Source organism: Notolepis coatsorum, assembly GCF_963971535.1.
Source record: "Notolepis coatsorum genome assembly, chromosome: 17".
NCBI lineage: Eukaryota > Metazoa > Chordata > Actinopteri > Aulopiformes > Paralepididae > Notolepis > Notolepis coatsorum.
The window spans coordinates 21779238-21796607 of record NC_140181.1 but is presented as its reverse complement, the minus strand read 5'-3'; the positions used below and the strand labels follow the sequence as shown (position 1 = coordinate 21796607).

The window sequence follows — 17370 nt, the reverse complement described above, 5'->3', positions numbered from 1 at the left end:
CAATAGCTCCGCAAAGATCATGAAATATCGCGTAATGCTGGCGCTAGACAGTGAAGGATGGGGGACGCTTATGGCGTTCAATGTGTTAAAGGACCACGCCAACGTTCAAGATTCAACATTATGGGCAATTTTCTTACCGTCTTATCCAGATGAGACAAGAAGATGGATACAAGTTTCCTCTGTGCAATGTGCCTTCAGTACAAAGCTACATTAGCTTAGCACAATGAATGGAAGCGAACGGTACCGGTACTGTATTTTAATCTGCCACACACAATAAATTACTGAGTGGTCACTGAGGCAGTCAGACATAACACCAGCTCTTAAAACCCTATTGACAAATATCCAGTCTAAGGAATGACAAGCTTTACTTTAGTAGCCTAATTATTTCATGATGAGAATATGTTATTTTAAAGATCCATTATTATTTTATGGTAAACTCCTCTTGGAGGCATGACTGACTATACAGATTGTTATTTGTGCAGAACTTGTCAAAAGAGAGCCTTTTTCACGTTCGTCCCGTGGAGAGCTCCTCTGTACTTCCCTGAAATTTGAGTTACATGTGTGATGTCAATAACAGGTCGAACCTTTCATGTTCCACTATGTGGTAACTTGACACCTTTTAGCTTCAGCATACACAGAAAGCTTAGTAAGTGTTGACTAGGGATGTGCACAAGTCTTCGAACTGTCGCATGTGCTCCTAAATAATACGCTTGCACTATCGAGTCTTGGCTTTAGGCAGAATCACAATATATTTGCACACATAGCGTAGCAAATGCTGCGGTTAGACATACAATAGTACTTACTTACTGATCACAGGAGTCTTCAATAACGTTTGAATAGTAATCCATTTTGTGAATACATTTTTTGAAACAACTTTGTTGGCAGACTATTCCTTATCACAGGGTTCGCACAAGGTCATTGAAGTGCTTAAAGTCCTTGATTTTTTACAAAAGACCTGGAATTCCTTGAAAACAGCAAATTTTTTAAAGTCCTTGAAATTCAAATCAACCATTCATTGAATGTTTTATTCATCCATGTTCAAATTGAATCTGAATCAAGAAATTGTTGTTTTTGTTTTGTTTTAATAAAATCTGACTACTCGCTGTCTCGCACGCTCCAACTGCTTTTCCTAATTTCATTTAAAAGTGAATTGTATCCTTCGAGTGACATCTTTGATGAATGAAAAATAGTCCTTAAAAGTCTTTGAATTTCATTTTGCAATGTCTGTGGGAACCCTGTTATCAACACTGTTGACACGCCCACTATGCAAAGCATGCTCTCTCTCACACACTGCTCCGGTCATGCATCCACTCAACTCTTAGAATAATAGCCGGATGCGTAAGTATCGACTAATAAAATGGAGTATTGAACCATTCTCGTTTTTCTGAAATAAGTATTGCAATACATTTCTAGTATCGGTGTATCGTGCAGCCCTAGTCACAATATTGTGATATATTGCCTTTTTTCAACTGTAAATGATGTCCCCAATGGCAATGTTCCATAGAGAGTTAATTTAAGAGCGTTTATTTAGAAATAGCAACATGACCATGTGTGAAGGTAGGAGACGAGTCCAGCAAGGGAGGTCCAGGTATCCGTTGTTATAGCCACTTCGTCTAACTGGGCTAATGCAGTACCAAGAGACTCGGCTCAATCAGTGTGTATTTTTCTGAGCCGTGAAGTGCTTCTCTGAGAAGTACAGTGTACTCTGGCTCCATGTAGGCCATCGGCTGTCGGAATCCTTTCCACTCTATGGCAATGAGAAACAATGTTTTTCAAGTTGTATTATTTGAGTTTATTTTGTTTGTCAGTTTGTAATTTGGAGTTTATTTTGAACAATAAATTAAAAAAAATAACAATGTAAAAGAAAAGACAAAAAGAAAATCTATCTAAGATAGATTTGCTGTGAAAAGAAAGATAATAAAGTAAGATAAAATAATAAACGAACAAAACAGTCTTGTCCGAAAAGGAACAGGAAGAAGAAATATGCTTATCAAGTCCTACCCCTTATTGCTATAATCCCTTAAAAAAATTTCCCATCTTTCAATATATCAATCACTTCATCATTAGTCCTACTTATACAACGGCATGCAAATTTCTCGATTCTGATTGGCTGAAACAGTCATTTTACACGTCTTTATTGGCAACAATCCACGCTGCTGGCCCAGGACCCGCCCACAACCGACCCACATCACATCACTCCGCCGGATCACAAGAAGGTGGCCAATAATATTTACAAATGGATATGTTAATGGCGACTAAACGACTAAATATGAAGCGATTCTGTCAAGGGGAATGTGTTAGCCCTTTAAACAATGTTGGATGATGTAATTGATGGGTCTTGAGGCAATCTAGAACAAAAGAAAAATCGCGGTTTGATTGATAGATTAATTGATTGATTTAAATTTCTACTTCCTTCTTGCTACTGACTGCAGCGTTCTCTCTCACTGTCCGACGCTGGCGTACCCACAAACACACACACACACATACACACACACACACACACACACACACACACACACACACATACACACACACGCACACACACACTGTGACACACACACACACACACGCACACACACACACACACACTCCTGTCTGCAACAGCGGGGGAGTCAGACTGAGAGAGAAGCAGCGCTGTTTTAAGTGAGCATGGTCTATTGAATTGATTGATTGGTTGATTGCTAATTTTATTACTGTACCCCTGGTTTCCAACTGGTTAAGTTTAGGCTAAAAGAAAGAAATAAAAAAATAGGGCGAAGAAAACGTTTTTTTCCTATGCATTCCCTTAACAATTGTGTGTATTGAGCCGTACTGTATTGTACCCATTCTGCATCTGGTAATAAAATTTTCAATCAATCATTCCAATAATACACAGTTGGATGTGTTAGTTGGTTGGATGCACTTCAAGCTGCTTCCACATGAGGCAACTTCTCTCAATCATTCCAATAATACACAGTTGGATGTGTTAGTTTGGTTGGATGCACTTCAAGCTGCTTCCACATGGAGTTGTGGGAACTACTTTTTCTGGCGGATGGTTTTTTCAATAAATCTTCGATTAATGTGTGTTTATTGTATAGAAATAAGGTTGGATGAATCTGGCAGTTGTATAAAAGCTTTACACCACGTGCAGTCGTGATTTGTGACCAATAAACCATGCCTAGGGGGGTCTAACGACCCTCGGCTGCGCCTCGGGCCTAACAACCACCCCTAGGCATGGTTTATTGGTCACAAACCACTCCTGCGTGTGATGTAATGCTTAAATAACCAAGTACACCTTCAAACAAGTTCAAGTTCAAGTTCTTTAATAGTTGTCATACAGAAGTACAGAATACTTTCATACAAAATGCTTCTTACTGTTACGCTCCAGAGACTGTGCTAGACAAGATAGTATCAAATAACATAATAACATAATATAGCATGAATTTAGAAGAAGAAAATGAGGTCACAGTGTTCGGTATAGACATATGTACAATGTTCTGAGTTACCATATAATATACAATACACAATACTATGCAGTGTACTAATGTACAGTACTATCTAGTGCAAAGCAGAAATGGGATGAGGTACAATTTTAGGTACAATTTACAGTAAGGTGTACGAGTTGTAGTGCAATCCTTCATCCATAAATATAAAGTGTGGGGAGTGGGTGCTACAGTGTGTTTGTTTAAAGTGGGTGTGTGCTATAAAGTGTGTGGAGTGGGTGCTACAGTGTGTTTGTTTAAAGTGGGTGTGTGCGTGTGGATGTGTGTGCTATGTGCGTTTGGTGGTTGTTGTTGTGTAGTGTTCATTCATTGTTCGTTTAGCAGCCTGATGGCCTGGGGATAGAAGCTACTTCTGAGTCTTTCTGTGCTCGCCTTGAGACTCCTGTATCGCTTGCCTGACCGCAGCAGTTCGAAGAGGCAGTTGTTCGGGTGACTGGAGTCTTTAATGATTCTCTTAGCCTTGCCCTTGCAACGCTTGTAGTAAATGTTCTGGAGGGTGGGGAGCCCCCCTCCAATTGTGCGTTCGGCTGAACGTGTCACTCTTTGTAGTCTGCTTTGGTCTTTTGCAGTGCTATTCCCAAACCAGGAGGTGATGTTGCCGGTCAAGATGCTCTCTATTGTACATGAGTAGAAGTTCTTAAGGATCTTCTGGCTGACTTGGAACTTCCTTAGGCGCCTGAGGAAGTAGAGGCGTTGTCGTGCCTTCTTCACCACACTGTTAATGTGTGTGGTCCATGTCAAGTCCTCGGATATGTAGGCTCCGAGGTACTTGAAGCTGTTGACTCTCTCAACCGGTGCCCCGTCGATGCTGAGGGGGCTGTAGTCCTTGACCCCCGACCTCCTGAAGTCCACAATCATCTCCTTTGTTTTGCTGACGTTCAGGGAGAGGCTGTTTTCCTGGCACCATCCCGCCAGGACCTTGACCTCTTCCAGGTAGGCCCTCTCGTCGTTGGCAGAGATCAGGCCCACCACCACTGTGTCGTCAGCAAATTTGACGATTGTATTGCTACTCCGCTGAGCCACACAGTCGTGTGTGTACAGGGAGTAGAGGAGGGGACTCAGAACACAGCCCTGGGGGGCCCCTATGTTGAGGGTGATGGATGAGGAGGTGCAGTTGCCTGCTCTCACCACCTGGGGTCTGCCAGTCAGGAAGTCCAAGACCCACTGGCAGAGGTCATAGCCCAAGCCCAGGTCCCTGAGCTTGGCTATGAGTATGGAGGGGACTATGGTATTGAATGCCGAGCTGTAGTCGATGAATAGCATTCTCACATAGTTCCCCTGCCTCTTGTCCAGGTGTGATGCTGCTGTGTGCAGCACATGGGATATGGCGTCCTCCGTGGACCTGTTGGGGCGGTATGCAAATTGCAGGGGGTCCATGTTGATGGGGAGGGAGGAGCAGATGTAGCCCTTTACTAGCTTCTCAAAGCACTTCATGGCTATGGAGGTGAAACAGTGTTCAGTTGTCTTCCAACAAAATCATCTACAAACAAAATCACTTGATCAGTCAATCGATCAAGTTAATATACAAACATTACTGTTAATAAATTATGTTTTTTACAATAAATAGTAGGGATGCTCGATATTGGCTTTTTTACCGATATACCGATATTGTCCAACTCTTAATTTCCGATACCGATATATGCAGGGTTTTCCCCCCCAAAAAACGGAATAATTTCAGGTAATTAACATTACATATCTCTTGTTGTGGAATTAACACAACATTATGCATACTTTTGACAATAAATAAAATCAGAATTTGTTCTTACTTGCTTGCCTGGGTAAATAAAGGTTATAGAAATGTAAAAAAAATAATTGAAAATTGATACCGATATTTTCCGATATCACATTTTAATGCCGATATCGGCCGATAATATCGGACATCCCTAATAAATAGGCTACTGTCCATCCAGTATCTTTATAAAGCAAAAGGTATATTCTGACTAGATCAGAACAAATACTAACAAACAAACAAGATGAGTCAATAATTTCAACATCTCCATTAATGACTTATAACCTCTTTACTGTACCTTTCAAGAACCACTCACTCAACTGTATTTAATTTTTAACTATGTTGTTTTTAATTTTGTCATCTAATCTATTCCAGAAAGTCACCCCACAAACAGAAAACACATGCTTTTAAGAGTAGTGCGAACACAGAGGTGTTTTAAATTACATTTCCTGCTTTCCCTCTAAGACAGTAGAGTGTCAGCTTTTATACTGTATGGTCCTTATCAATGGAGCATCTCCAAGGCATGCATGCTATTAGTAGGGATGGGAAACCCCCAATTGTCCGATTCCTGGAATCGCATGCCTCCGTGACTATAGATTCCTCTTATCGATGCCATGTTTTTCCGTCCATTGCGCATTTTAGAACAATAACGTTAGCGCCACGCATGCAGCCATAGCAGACTACCTATTTGATTCCTTGACTAGGAAAACCTAAATGAAAAACGAATGCTTTCAATGTATAAATATTTGCATATGCTCCCGAAATGCTCCCGCTGTTTCTATGTGCAATGAAAATTCCAATTCTTTGCATTCCTAGTCATTCATTTACGTGGTAAACTAACGTTAACCGCTGACTCATTCAGACAGAGACAGAACAAATTTTTGCAATAACGACCTGTTGAATGCAACTACAGTTCAATAGATAAAATTTGTTTAAGATAATCTCAAATACCGGTACATTATTTTATTTAAGTGTATAGTTAATTTTCTTTTTACAGTTTCTGTATTTTTCTGACATGGGGGCGTAGTTCTGTTGCATTTCCTATTTATTTAAATTATAAATGTATCAGGAATCGATAAGGGAATCGATAAAGAATCTGATCGATAAGCAGAATCGATAATGGAATCGTATCAATTCCCATCCCTAGCTATTAGCATCACATAATTAAGATAAGATTTTGATTATTGGCTTGCTGGTTTCTAACTAATATAATAAGAGATATAAACTACCATTAAATTTCAAATGTCAACAGATCAATAATTAAGAAAATAATTGTGAAGTGAAAGTGATTTGTCCTGTGCCCTCTAGGTATCTGATGAGCTGGTTAATCCTCCTGACCAAGGAAAAGGACACATGGTGACGCCAGAGGGGACGGGCATAAACAAACGACGAGGCAAAGCAGATGACACGAAGACAGAAAAGCTGTTTGTAGAACTGGAAGTAACTATAGATTCTGACGGGGAGCAGAGTGCAGATGAGAATGTGTTTGGTGGCTTGGAGGAGGAGGAGGAGGAGGAGGAGGAGGAGGAGGAGGAGGAGGAGGAGATGGAAGGACTGAGTGACAGCAATGTAGAGGATGGACAGCAGGAACAGGGGGAGAAAGAAAATGGAGAAATTGAGAATGCGGAAAACAAACCGTTGCTGGCTATCAGTTGGCCCGAGTGGGACGATTGGCAAACTGAGGACGACAAGGACAAAGAGCTGAAGCAGGAGGAAGTGGAGGAAGAGGAGGAGGAGGAAGGGGAGGAGGATGATGAGCATGATGAAGACTGGGAGGAGGATGATGAGCATGATGAAGACTGGGAGGAGGAGGAGGACGACGACGAGGAAGAACACTCTGACTCTGACGCTGAGAAGAAGAGTAAAATAAAACAAAGTCGCAAACCAATCAACAAGATACATGGTCGCCGCACCCCACTGCTGTGCCCAGACTGCGGTGTCACTTACAACACCTTGGCACACAAGTGCCATAAAGTGGATAAAGGTCCATTCATGATGATATGTTCTGAATGCGGGGTTCGCTGTGTGTCCGAGATCAGTCTCAAAGTCCACAAAATGGACTGTAAAGGTAGAACTTACACCTGCAAGTATTGCTTGAAGCAGTTAGTAACATGGGAGGACAAACTAAACCATGAGGAACAAAGCCATTCCAAGACTGAGAAAGACCCCTACTTGTGTTTAGAATGTCCCCAAAGGTTTAGCAGCATAAAGGAACGACGACTTCACTTCAAAGAGCACAAGAAGTTTATCTGTCAAACCTGCCACAAGCAGATTTCAAATAGCAATCACTTGAAAAGACACATGCTGTCCCATAGCAGTGATAAGCCCTTCAGGTGCAAGGTGAGCAGTATTTTCTTGTTTAAATATGTATTGTATTTGTTTATTTAAGAAATGGATTTCATAACATGAAATAAAATTACAGAATTGTATTTAGTTGGTTGTTTATAATTAGGGATGCACCGAATATTCGGCCACCGAAACATATCGGCCGAAAGGGTTTTAGCACAGAAAAAATATAACTGAATGTCAAAGAACAGGGTTACGTTCGTAACCTAACGTGTTTGGCGTCAAATTGCTCTTACCTTTGGCCGGTTGGATTCCAAAAAGAATTTTCCAATTATTTGATCGCCATCTGGTAGATCATATGTCCATTTGGCCCATGCCATAACCCTCCACAGCAGTGGTCACCAACCTTTTTAAGCCCAAGATCACCTTTTTTTTTTTTTTTGGTGAAGGCAAGATCTACCTATTGAAGCGTTGAGAGAAAAAGACAGCCAAGATTGTACTTTAAACTAAATTACTTTTATTTGCCTGTATTCTAATTACATGCAATGTTTTGGTCCAACATTAAAACGTCAAAGTAGAACTATTATGTACTTTCTCAGTCAGTGCTAAGTGCAGTCATCTTATGCAGCATCACTTTTCACATCAAAACAAAAGTAGAACTGTAATGTGGACTTTCTCATATTATTAACATTGACAAACATATTTACAATTAGCATTTTATAAAGTAGAACTGTAATGTGTACTTTCTCAGTCGGTGCTAAGTGCAGTCAGTGCTAAGTGCAGCATCACTTTTCACATCTGAACAAAAGTAGAACTGTAATGTGGACTTTCTTATATTAACATTGACAAACATATTTACAATTAGCATTTTATAAAGTAGAACTGTAATGTATACTTTCTCAGTCAGTGCTAAGTGCAGTCAGTGCTAAGTGCAGCATCACTTTTCACATCAAAACAAAAGTAGAACTGTAATGTGTACTTTCTCAGTCAGTGCTAAGTGCAGTTAGTGCTAAGTGCAGCATCATTTTCACATCAAAACAAAAGTAGAACTGTATGTGTACTTTCTCAGTCAGTGCTAAGTGCAGCATCATTTTCACATCAAAACAAAAGTAGAACTGTATGTGTACTTTCTCAGTCAGTGCTAAGTGCAGCATCACTTTTCACATCAAAACAAAAGTAGAACTGTAATGTGGACTCTCAGGGTAAGATAAAAAAAAAATATGTTTTTTTTTTTCTTTTTTATGGAAAGATCTACAGGGACAGTCTCAAAGATCGACCAGTCGATCAAGATCGACGGGTTGGTGACCACTGCTCCACAGCATAATGAATCGGGCGTCCCAAAAAGTATTCCATGCGATCGGGTAGGGCTGGGCGATATAACGATAACGATAAATATCGCGATATATTTTAATAATCGATATTGAATATCGAAAGTAAAAAAATGTGAGCTGCAACAGGGCAGTTTTAAAACCAGAGACAGTGGACAGACTTGTCTTTCTTGCCTGCAACTTAAAGTAATGGCTTTGCTTGTCCAAATGACAATACTGACCAAATTGAGATTTATTTTTCTCTTGTCCATTTATTTTGTTTGCTTTCTAATTTAAAATACAGTTTGAAACCGACTGTACACAGTAGGCTATGTGTGCTAGCAGAACTAGACTCCAGTCACGAGTCACGGTGCACATGTGCGGTGGTTTGTCCACCAAAAAAGCGCCAAAAGATCGAAAATAAACTAGCAGAGCCAGAACTGTTCAACTCCCCTGGAGCCACAGCCAGCAGAGAAGCCGGTTTACTTTCGCTTTTAAACCAGCTGCAGCCTGAGAACTGGAGTGTGAGGGGATGTAACACTAAAGATGGCGGCAATGACAAAGAATTGCTGCAAAATAAACATACATCTGTTGTTAAAAAATTTTTTTTTAATACTTATAACAATTCGATAATTATCTATATCGAGAAATATGATAACATTATCATATCGTTATCTCTATATGATTTTTTTCCATATCGCCCAGCCCTACGATCGGGTGAAGCCCTCGCTTCAGGCTAACAGAAAGGTCCGCCCGGAGCGTTTTCAGTGTGACACACGGTTTGCAACAGGGGTTACTGCATTCTCGAGACAGCGTCACTACCACCATCTGGCCGGTACTGCACCTTCGGAGTCCCAATATGCCTTTTCCAGGCAACATACAGCTCCGTGACATGGAATAGGATATTAAAATCGAAAAAAAGAAAACGAACCAAAAACGTAATGTTACGTGGTTGGCACCCAACGGTTGTTGGGCAAACACGTAATATTACGTGGTTGGCCCCGAATTAGTTAATGGTTAATAATCGATCAAATAATATATATATATATTTATATTAATCATATTCGGCCTTTCGGCATTCGGTTTTTGGCCAACTGTTTCCTATTTTCGGTATTCAGTTTCGGCCAAGATTCGGTGCATCCCTATTTCTATAATGTGTTTTTACTTTTTATTATTTCCTTTTGTATGTGTGTGTAAAAAATTTACATCTTGAATTAGTGTTAATAGTAATGACTTAATAGTGCTTTGTAGGGGTGTAACGGTACACGGAAGCCACGGTTCGGTACGTACCTCGGTTTTGGCGTGATGGTTCGGTACGATTTCGGTACACAGGAAAACAATATTTATGATTATTATATATTTATTATAATTATTATTTATATATAAATAATATTTGATTAAGTTATACTTGGTTCCACCTAGGCTTGCTGCGGTAGTCAGTCAGTGATAACGGTGTCATTCTGTGTTCAGGAATCCACTTGAGTAAATTAATTACCTACTGCCCCCACCCCCCACCGTTGTATAGTTTCACTTTCACTTCTAGAGTAGATTTTACTTCACGTGAAGCAGAGAAAGACTAGAGAAGAGATGCCATGTTACACAACAATGAGAGGATTTATCAATGTTTGGATTTAAACACCGTAGCAGCTCGACTGGAGAGGAGCTCAAAGGACCAGTCCAGATCAGCAAAAGTATGTTTGTGTTTTTTTTCTCTGATCAGCTGGAAAGTGGCGCGGAAGAAAGTTGGTGTGTGCGTGTGTGTCTTTCCATTGGTTAACATTATTAGGCGAACAAGAAAACGATGAACATTTTCAGCCTATTGTATATGCTGTGTGTTACAAGCATACTGTATCATTCATGGTTGGTTTTGTTTCAGTGACAGCTGTAGGTAAGGGGAGGAGAGGAGGGGAGAAACAGCCGAGTGCAGAGTGCACGTTCATTTGTTCTGTCGGCTTGTTCGTGCCATTACAAGCTTCAACGTTTTATTCATCATCTAAATGTGGCAATCCAAGCTTGATATGCAACGTTAAATGAATGACCTTCTGTGTTAAGACTGTTAGTAAGCCAGTGTAAAGTAAAGTAAAGATATTGAGCATAGATTTGTAAAACGTGCAACCATAGTTTCACCTAGTAGTATGTATGACGTATTCTTCGTATGGCTGCACGTACCGCGCCGTGAGCCACGTACCGTAAATTCGCGGGACGAATACACGTACCGTTACACCCCTAGTGCTTTGTGGTCAGTGACCGAATTAACAAGGCAATTTATTGTAAAACTGTATATTGTATAAGTAATTACAAGCAATTCATTGCAATTACAATTAAAACCGTTTGATGTGAACATTCATGACCCCTTTATGAAGAGCGATGCAAGAATGCTAGCGAGAAGGCAGGGCTCTAATGATGGCATTGCCAGCCACTTGATCGGTCCGTTCAACCAATTTGGTTCGGTTGGATGTAAGAAACGGCACAGTCTCTAGGGGGTGCTAGTGGGGCTTTTAGACTCTTAGTTTTGTTTATAATGATAGAATATGATATGAGGCTTTAGATGCCTTGGTAAGGCAGATTAATATGTTTTAATAAATAATGGTCACCAACTTTTAATAATATTTAGTCTTCACATCATCCCTTTATTTTATTGATTTCGGGATAGTTGCATATACAGGCAAGAAATGGCAACGTCTATAGTGGAATTGTCGTGTAGGGCTATAACTCAGCATTTCATGAATTACCCTAGACGGCTCTAAAACCATACTTATATTCACCACGGTATAACACGGGAACGTATGGATGGACACATTTATTCTTTTTCACATATTGAATGATAGATAGGTGATGTCAAATGGGCCATAGTATTGTATCCATAGCTATAATATAGAATATAGTTATAGCTCTACAAACAAGGTGATGCAGTCCTATCTTTTAAAGCGTGGCAGTGCTACCACAGGGCCAAGGCTAATCCCCGGCAGTCAATGAGTTAATAATATTTAGTCTTCACTTCATCCTTTATTCTGTTCCTGCAGGTGTGCAGCCGTGCTTTTGCTCAAGCCTCCCAGCTAAAGTGTCACACACGCATCCACACTGGTGAACGGCCCTACAAGTGTCAACTCTGCCCCCTTCAGTTCAACCACAATATCAGCCTGAAGAACCATGTTCAGCGCCATCACCAAAAGAAGGAGCACCATGACGACCCCGATACAGATCTGTTATCACAAGTTTAGCAAACCTTATTAATGTCTGACTGTTACAGGGAGATATGTAACTGTCAGACATTCATGTCGGAGGTATGAGTTTTCATTTGTCCTTCATAGATGCCATTAGAGGATGCTGAATTCTTGTGTCTGGAAGAAATTGCATCACCTTAAGACTCTTAAGAAAATGTCATATTTTACTTTCTTTTTTCATTTTTAAACAACATAAACATACTTGATAGATTTTATTTTATTTAAAGTGAATAATGTATCTACCTCCATTGAAGTAGGTACTATACTCATCATGGTCTGTTTTCTGCCCATGAACCTCACAGTTGAACAGCAGTGGAGAGTACATGTAAGTTAATTTACTTGTACTTAAATACAGTTTTCAGGTACTTGTACATAAGTTTAGTGTTTCTGTTCAGAGGGGCCCTTCACTGAAAATCAATGCTGATTTATTTTGCATATATCACGCATCACAAAACTACCATTTTGCACACATTCATTTAGTTTGAGAGTTAATGAGTTTGGATATGGCTACCAGTGATCATCAGAAGACACAGAATGTGTTGTGTTAATTACATCTCAACAAAATTATGGAAATGTGGGGAAAATACCTTTTGGTTATCGCAACATTTCACAAAGAATTTATATAATTGAATTGAGCTGTAATTAGGAGGAGGAGTTTCAATGGTTCAATTCAATTGTTCTTGATCCTCCAAATACAATTGTGGCTTTCCTCGGACAGCAACGTTTGTGATTGGAGGATCAAAAAAAGAGGGTGGAGTTTGAGATGGGTCTGTTAGCCAATAGGCCAATAGATCAACTCCTCTCATTCCCTTTTAAGAACAATAATGACTCTGGCTATGTCACAAAAACTTCAGCCAAGGCCAAAGAGATACATTGGCAATATCTACATGTAGATAATTATACGTATATTAGGCTATACCCATGTCATTCGATTATCAATGAATGGATCGTTTATTTTCGTGTCTTACACTTGGGATTTGTCCAAACCTCTGGAAGCCTGCACACTGACAAAGGCACTAGTTGAAACATTTGTGTACGATGTCTCTATTTATAGAAAATACATTAAAAAAATTGGTATTATGAGAAAAGTAAGTTATTTATTTTTAGTGCGAACCATCTCTTTTCAACAGAATACTTTCTACTGTTTTTTACGCACCAAACAAACACATGGTGATTCCTCCTACAGACTTGATGTGTTCCATAGCCTAATGAAATTCTTAATTTTCATTCATTCAGTTTAACATTTTTAAGAAAAATCCATGATCTGACCTGACAAAAATATATGTTATGATAGGAGTCAGTGTGCAGATAATTCTACAGGTTGGCCTATCTTTTTTTTTGTGCGGCTGGCCCACGAAATGTAATGTCTCCCGTCACTCCTCCACATGCAAAAGAGAATGTTTACAAAATGTTATATAGCCTATATACCATAAAATATTTTCCAGCCAGCACAGTATAATAAATCAATAACCATAAGTGTAAAGCTTAAATAGCTTGTTGTGATTAACTGTATAGAAGGTTCCATTCAGTTGAAGCTTTTACTTCAAATTGGGATGAAATGCACAGTCTAACAATGATAAATAATAAACTTGTTGGAATTTGGACAGGGGTTCCCATGTGCACCCTCACCCAGACTACCATCACGAAAATGGCTCCGAGCACCAGCGTCTGCACTTAAGTCCTGGTCAGAGCGGGCGGAGGCACAAGCATGATTTTATGCCCAAATTTGACTGTATAGACTCACCCCCAGCTCTGCCACCCCACCAATCTCGGCGCAAACGGGTTCTCTTCAAGCCAAGAAATTGACAAATGGGTGCACCCATCAGCCTGTGCCTGCGAGCGTGCGAACGGGTTTGATTCAGTGTCCTCTGATGACATCACTGACATACTCAAACTCATTAACTCTCAGTAACTTGTAAAACTAAATCAATGCGTGTAAAACTGTTGAGAGCTCTAGGATATCAGGCGAGTGCTCCTTTACTTCTCCATACTCTTGGAACGCCCCTTCAATGCACTTTAAAGATATTTTCTTACAACTTTTTTTTTTTCAATTCAAAGCTTTGATCATTAACCATTGTCCTTTTGTAATTGTGTTTAGCTGATTTTCTTGTTTTCATCTTTTCTTTTGTGTTGTGATCACATGTTTTTATCTTTGTGCTATCTTATCTCTAACTATACTCAACATCACAGTAAATGAGGGAAGTGTCCTTTCGAGGTTAAATAATGGTTAAATTGAGATTAGGTGCAAAGTAAATTACGTGGCATCATTTTATAAAAAAAATAACTTGTCACCACTGCGTTTCAAAACATGCAGTGAATTGTTCTGTTTACTCCACTACATCTAGAGGCAACTGAAAACCAAGCCTAATTTCTCTACATTCAGTAGCGTGGTCTCTTGAGTGAGATCAAATTAATAATTCGTAATTGATATGTTAAATTCAAATTTGTATACAAGTCATATTCATACTGGTTTAAATAAACTATTTGATAGTATTTTTTCTGAGCAAGATTTCTGTGCAAAAGGAATTAAAAGACCTGTCCCATATGGATGCCTGTCACGAATATAGGCTGGTTGAGTTCAGTGATTGAAGCGAATAAAAGCCTTGGCTATTAAAGGTGCTATAGATAACAGTTTTTTATGTGTGTATATATATATATAATTTTTTTAATCTATATATATCCATCCACAGCTTTTAGAAAGGTGCAGAATAAAAGTATTGATTACTGAAGTATGGAATACAACTTATTGGATAACTGCGCTGCTAATCTAGAGGTCCCTGTTTCTCTGCTCCCATTTTCAAAAAGAAAATGGTGGCATGCTCGCTCGTCATATTTTTCAACCTAATGTTGAACCTAAAATATGTTTCTGACAACTAGTATAAACTATACATTTTTGTTTGTATAAATTAGTTTGATCTGAACTTAGTTTGATGGCACAGCATATGATAATTATAATCATTATGGTACCCCTATGTAAGCGCACCATTGTTTTGGTCCGACATGCTGGTGCTCTAGTAGTCAGTGCAACATCTAGTGGCTGAATGTTATCTATAGCACCTTTTATTGGAAGTTTTACAGTAAATCAAGTTTTGATGTGGTCATTTATTAACTAATCAGAATGTGAAATGATGCTCCCATCGACAGTTATGAATGCATCAATGAATACAAAACATGATTGGCACATAAATGTTTTTTTCATCATTTTGAATAGTCAGCCAGAATGAGTGTTAATGGACCACTGACAAATTAAGAATCCTGTAACTTTATTATTATTTTTAATCGTATTATCCTTTTGTTTTCTGAGATGTTTTGTATTCAGTCATGTTCATGTTGCCTTCTGATTTACAAATAAAGTCAGTTAATGCCAGTACCGCCTCAATCACAGTTTTTACTTAAGTCTGTTGGTTCAGAAATTGCCAGCATCATGCCAAACCAGGATTTCACAGAATTATTTTGCAATTATTGTAACCCAAAATGCTTTTTTTGCGACAGTTTTTTTCTAATATTGTGATGCAACTTACTACACTCGGTTCTGTGTTTTATTACCGTGAGTCTGTGGGGGGGAAAAGTGTTTAGGCAAAGTAAACTGGCCATGAGCACCAGAAAATCAATCACTGTCACACCTGTCCTTCATCCCATCCACGTCCGAGAAGAGGCCTAGACAGCAGGAGTCACAGATCTACATGCAAAGGTGATGGCAACATAATATGCTCCTGAAAATATATGAATGTTTTTTTTTTTATTGTTTTAAATGACAATTAAATTATAAGCATTTCATATTTTTCTCAGATTTTTACCAGAACATAAAATATTTCTCAGGAGAGACAAAATGAGGCATATGAGACCATAAAAGAAGGGAAAGTGAAATCATTCCACTTTTAAAGTTGGCGATAAAACAAACTAAAGGAAGGAAGGTCGGAAAGCAACTGGTCTGGGCCTTATGTCATAGCATCCGTTTCTTTGTGAAAACTCAAATAGAAATAGTCTTCTTGTACACCTGCTATCACTGGACAGGGCCGTTATAGAGGAGGCTGTTCGGTGTGTAGAATTATCTGCACACCGACTCCCATCATAACAATTATATTTTTGTTGGCTGGATGGAGATCATGGATTTTTCTTAAAATTTAAACTGAATGAATGAAAATTAAGAATTAACTGAGTTACCGCAGCCTATACATCTACATGTCTTTATTCCTCCTAGTGTTTCATGCCCCTTTGACCAACATTATATCAGTTTCACTTGTCATTATTCAGTAAGCCAGTGGTGGCTCTCTGCATGTTACTGTTATTGTATTTCTTCTTCTTCTCCTGTATTTTCATGCTTTTATTTTGAAGGCTCAAAGTCCAAACCGAAGTATCTGTTTTGTTTACTTTCGATTGTCTACACGTGGGAATTGACATCATCCAGTTATTGTATAGTTTATTCATGGCAATATCATGTCAGGTCAACACTTGCTCTGTATTGATTTGTAATGATAGACTTTCTGCATAAGCTTCCAAAATATCCTCAAATTAAAAGATTTTTGGTGAGGAGCACTACATGGTACTAGTACTACAGGGTACTACATGGTACTACATGACACTACAGGGTACTACATGGTACTACAGGGGTGTAAAAAGTACCCAGAAATTATACTTAAGTGAAAGTATGGGTACCGTCTCAAAAAGTAAAAGTCAAAGTATCTGGCTAAAAACACACTTAAAGGGATAGACCAGGGGCCTCAAACTCATTCCATCATGGGCCAAGTTTTCATTTTTATCCACTTCTCCATTGAAGGTAAACTAACATGGACGGCATTCACATCACAGCCTGAATAATATCACAATATTAACCACAGCATACTGGATTATCCTGAATAATATCACAATATTAAAAACAGAATACTGGAGTACGCTGAATAATATCACAATATTAACCACAGCATAGTGTGGATCTGACTGTCTATTCTTCTGATAGCAGGTGTTTAATCAAAGATCCCCGCTTTCTAGTGTTGCACAAGGACCAATCAGCATGGGTATGGGCGGGTTCATTTTCCATTGATGGGGATTTGATTGGCTGTTTACCTGTGGTCGCAGGATTAATAACGTTAACGTTAGTTCGGCCAGATAAACAATTAAAATATACTAATTAAAATGGTTGGACCTGTGAGATTTGTACTTTGTAAGGAGTAAAAAGTATGTTTTTTTTCTCTGAAATGTAATGGAGTAAATGTACAAAGTATACAAACCTAATAATACTCGAGTAAAGTACAAATCCCCCAAAACAGTACTTAAGTATTGTAACGAAGTACAATTACTCGAGTACTTTACACCCCTGCAGGGTACTATGGTACTACATGACA

General features: G+C 39.0%; 1 protein-coding gene across 1 annotated transcript in view; it reads left to right on the top strand.

The window, feature by feature from the left end:
• LOC311243969 (uncharacterized protein) overlaps positions 1-15358 on the top strand; it is a gene marked incomplete at its 5' end in the record, with an annotated part of 44653 nt that extends 29295 nt beyond the window's left edge. The window contains 2 exons of the mRNA XM_084333377.1: positions 6520-7551; positions 11828-15358. Of these exons, the coding sequence (XP_084189503.1) occupies positions 6520-7551; positions 11828-12025 (1230 nt within the window). The 3' untranslated portion in view covers positions 12026-15358. The remainder of the gene's footprint in view (positions 1-6519; positions 7552-11827) is intronic.
• Positions 15359-17370: the final 2012 nt, after the last annotated feature.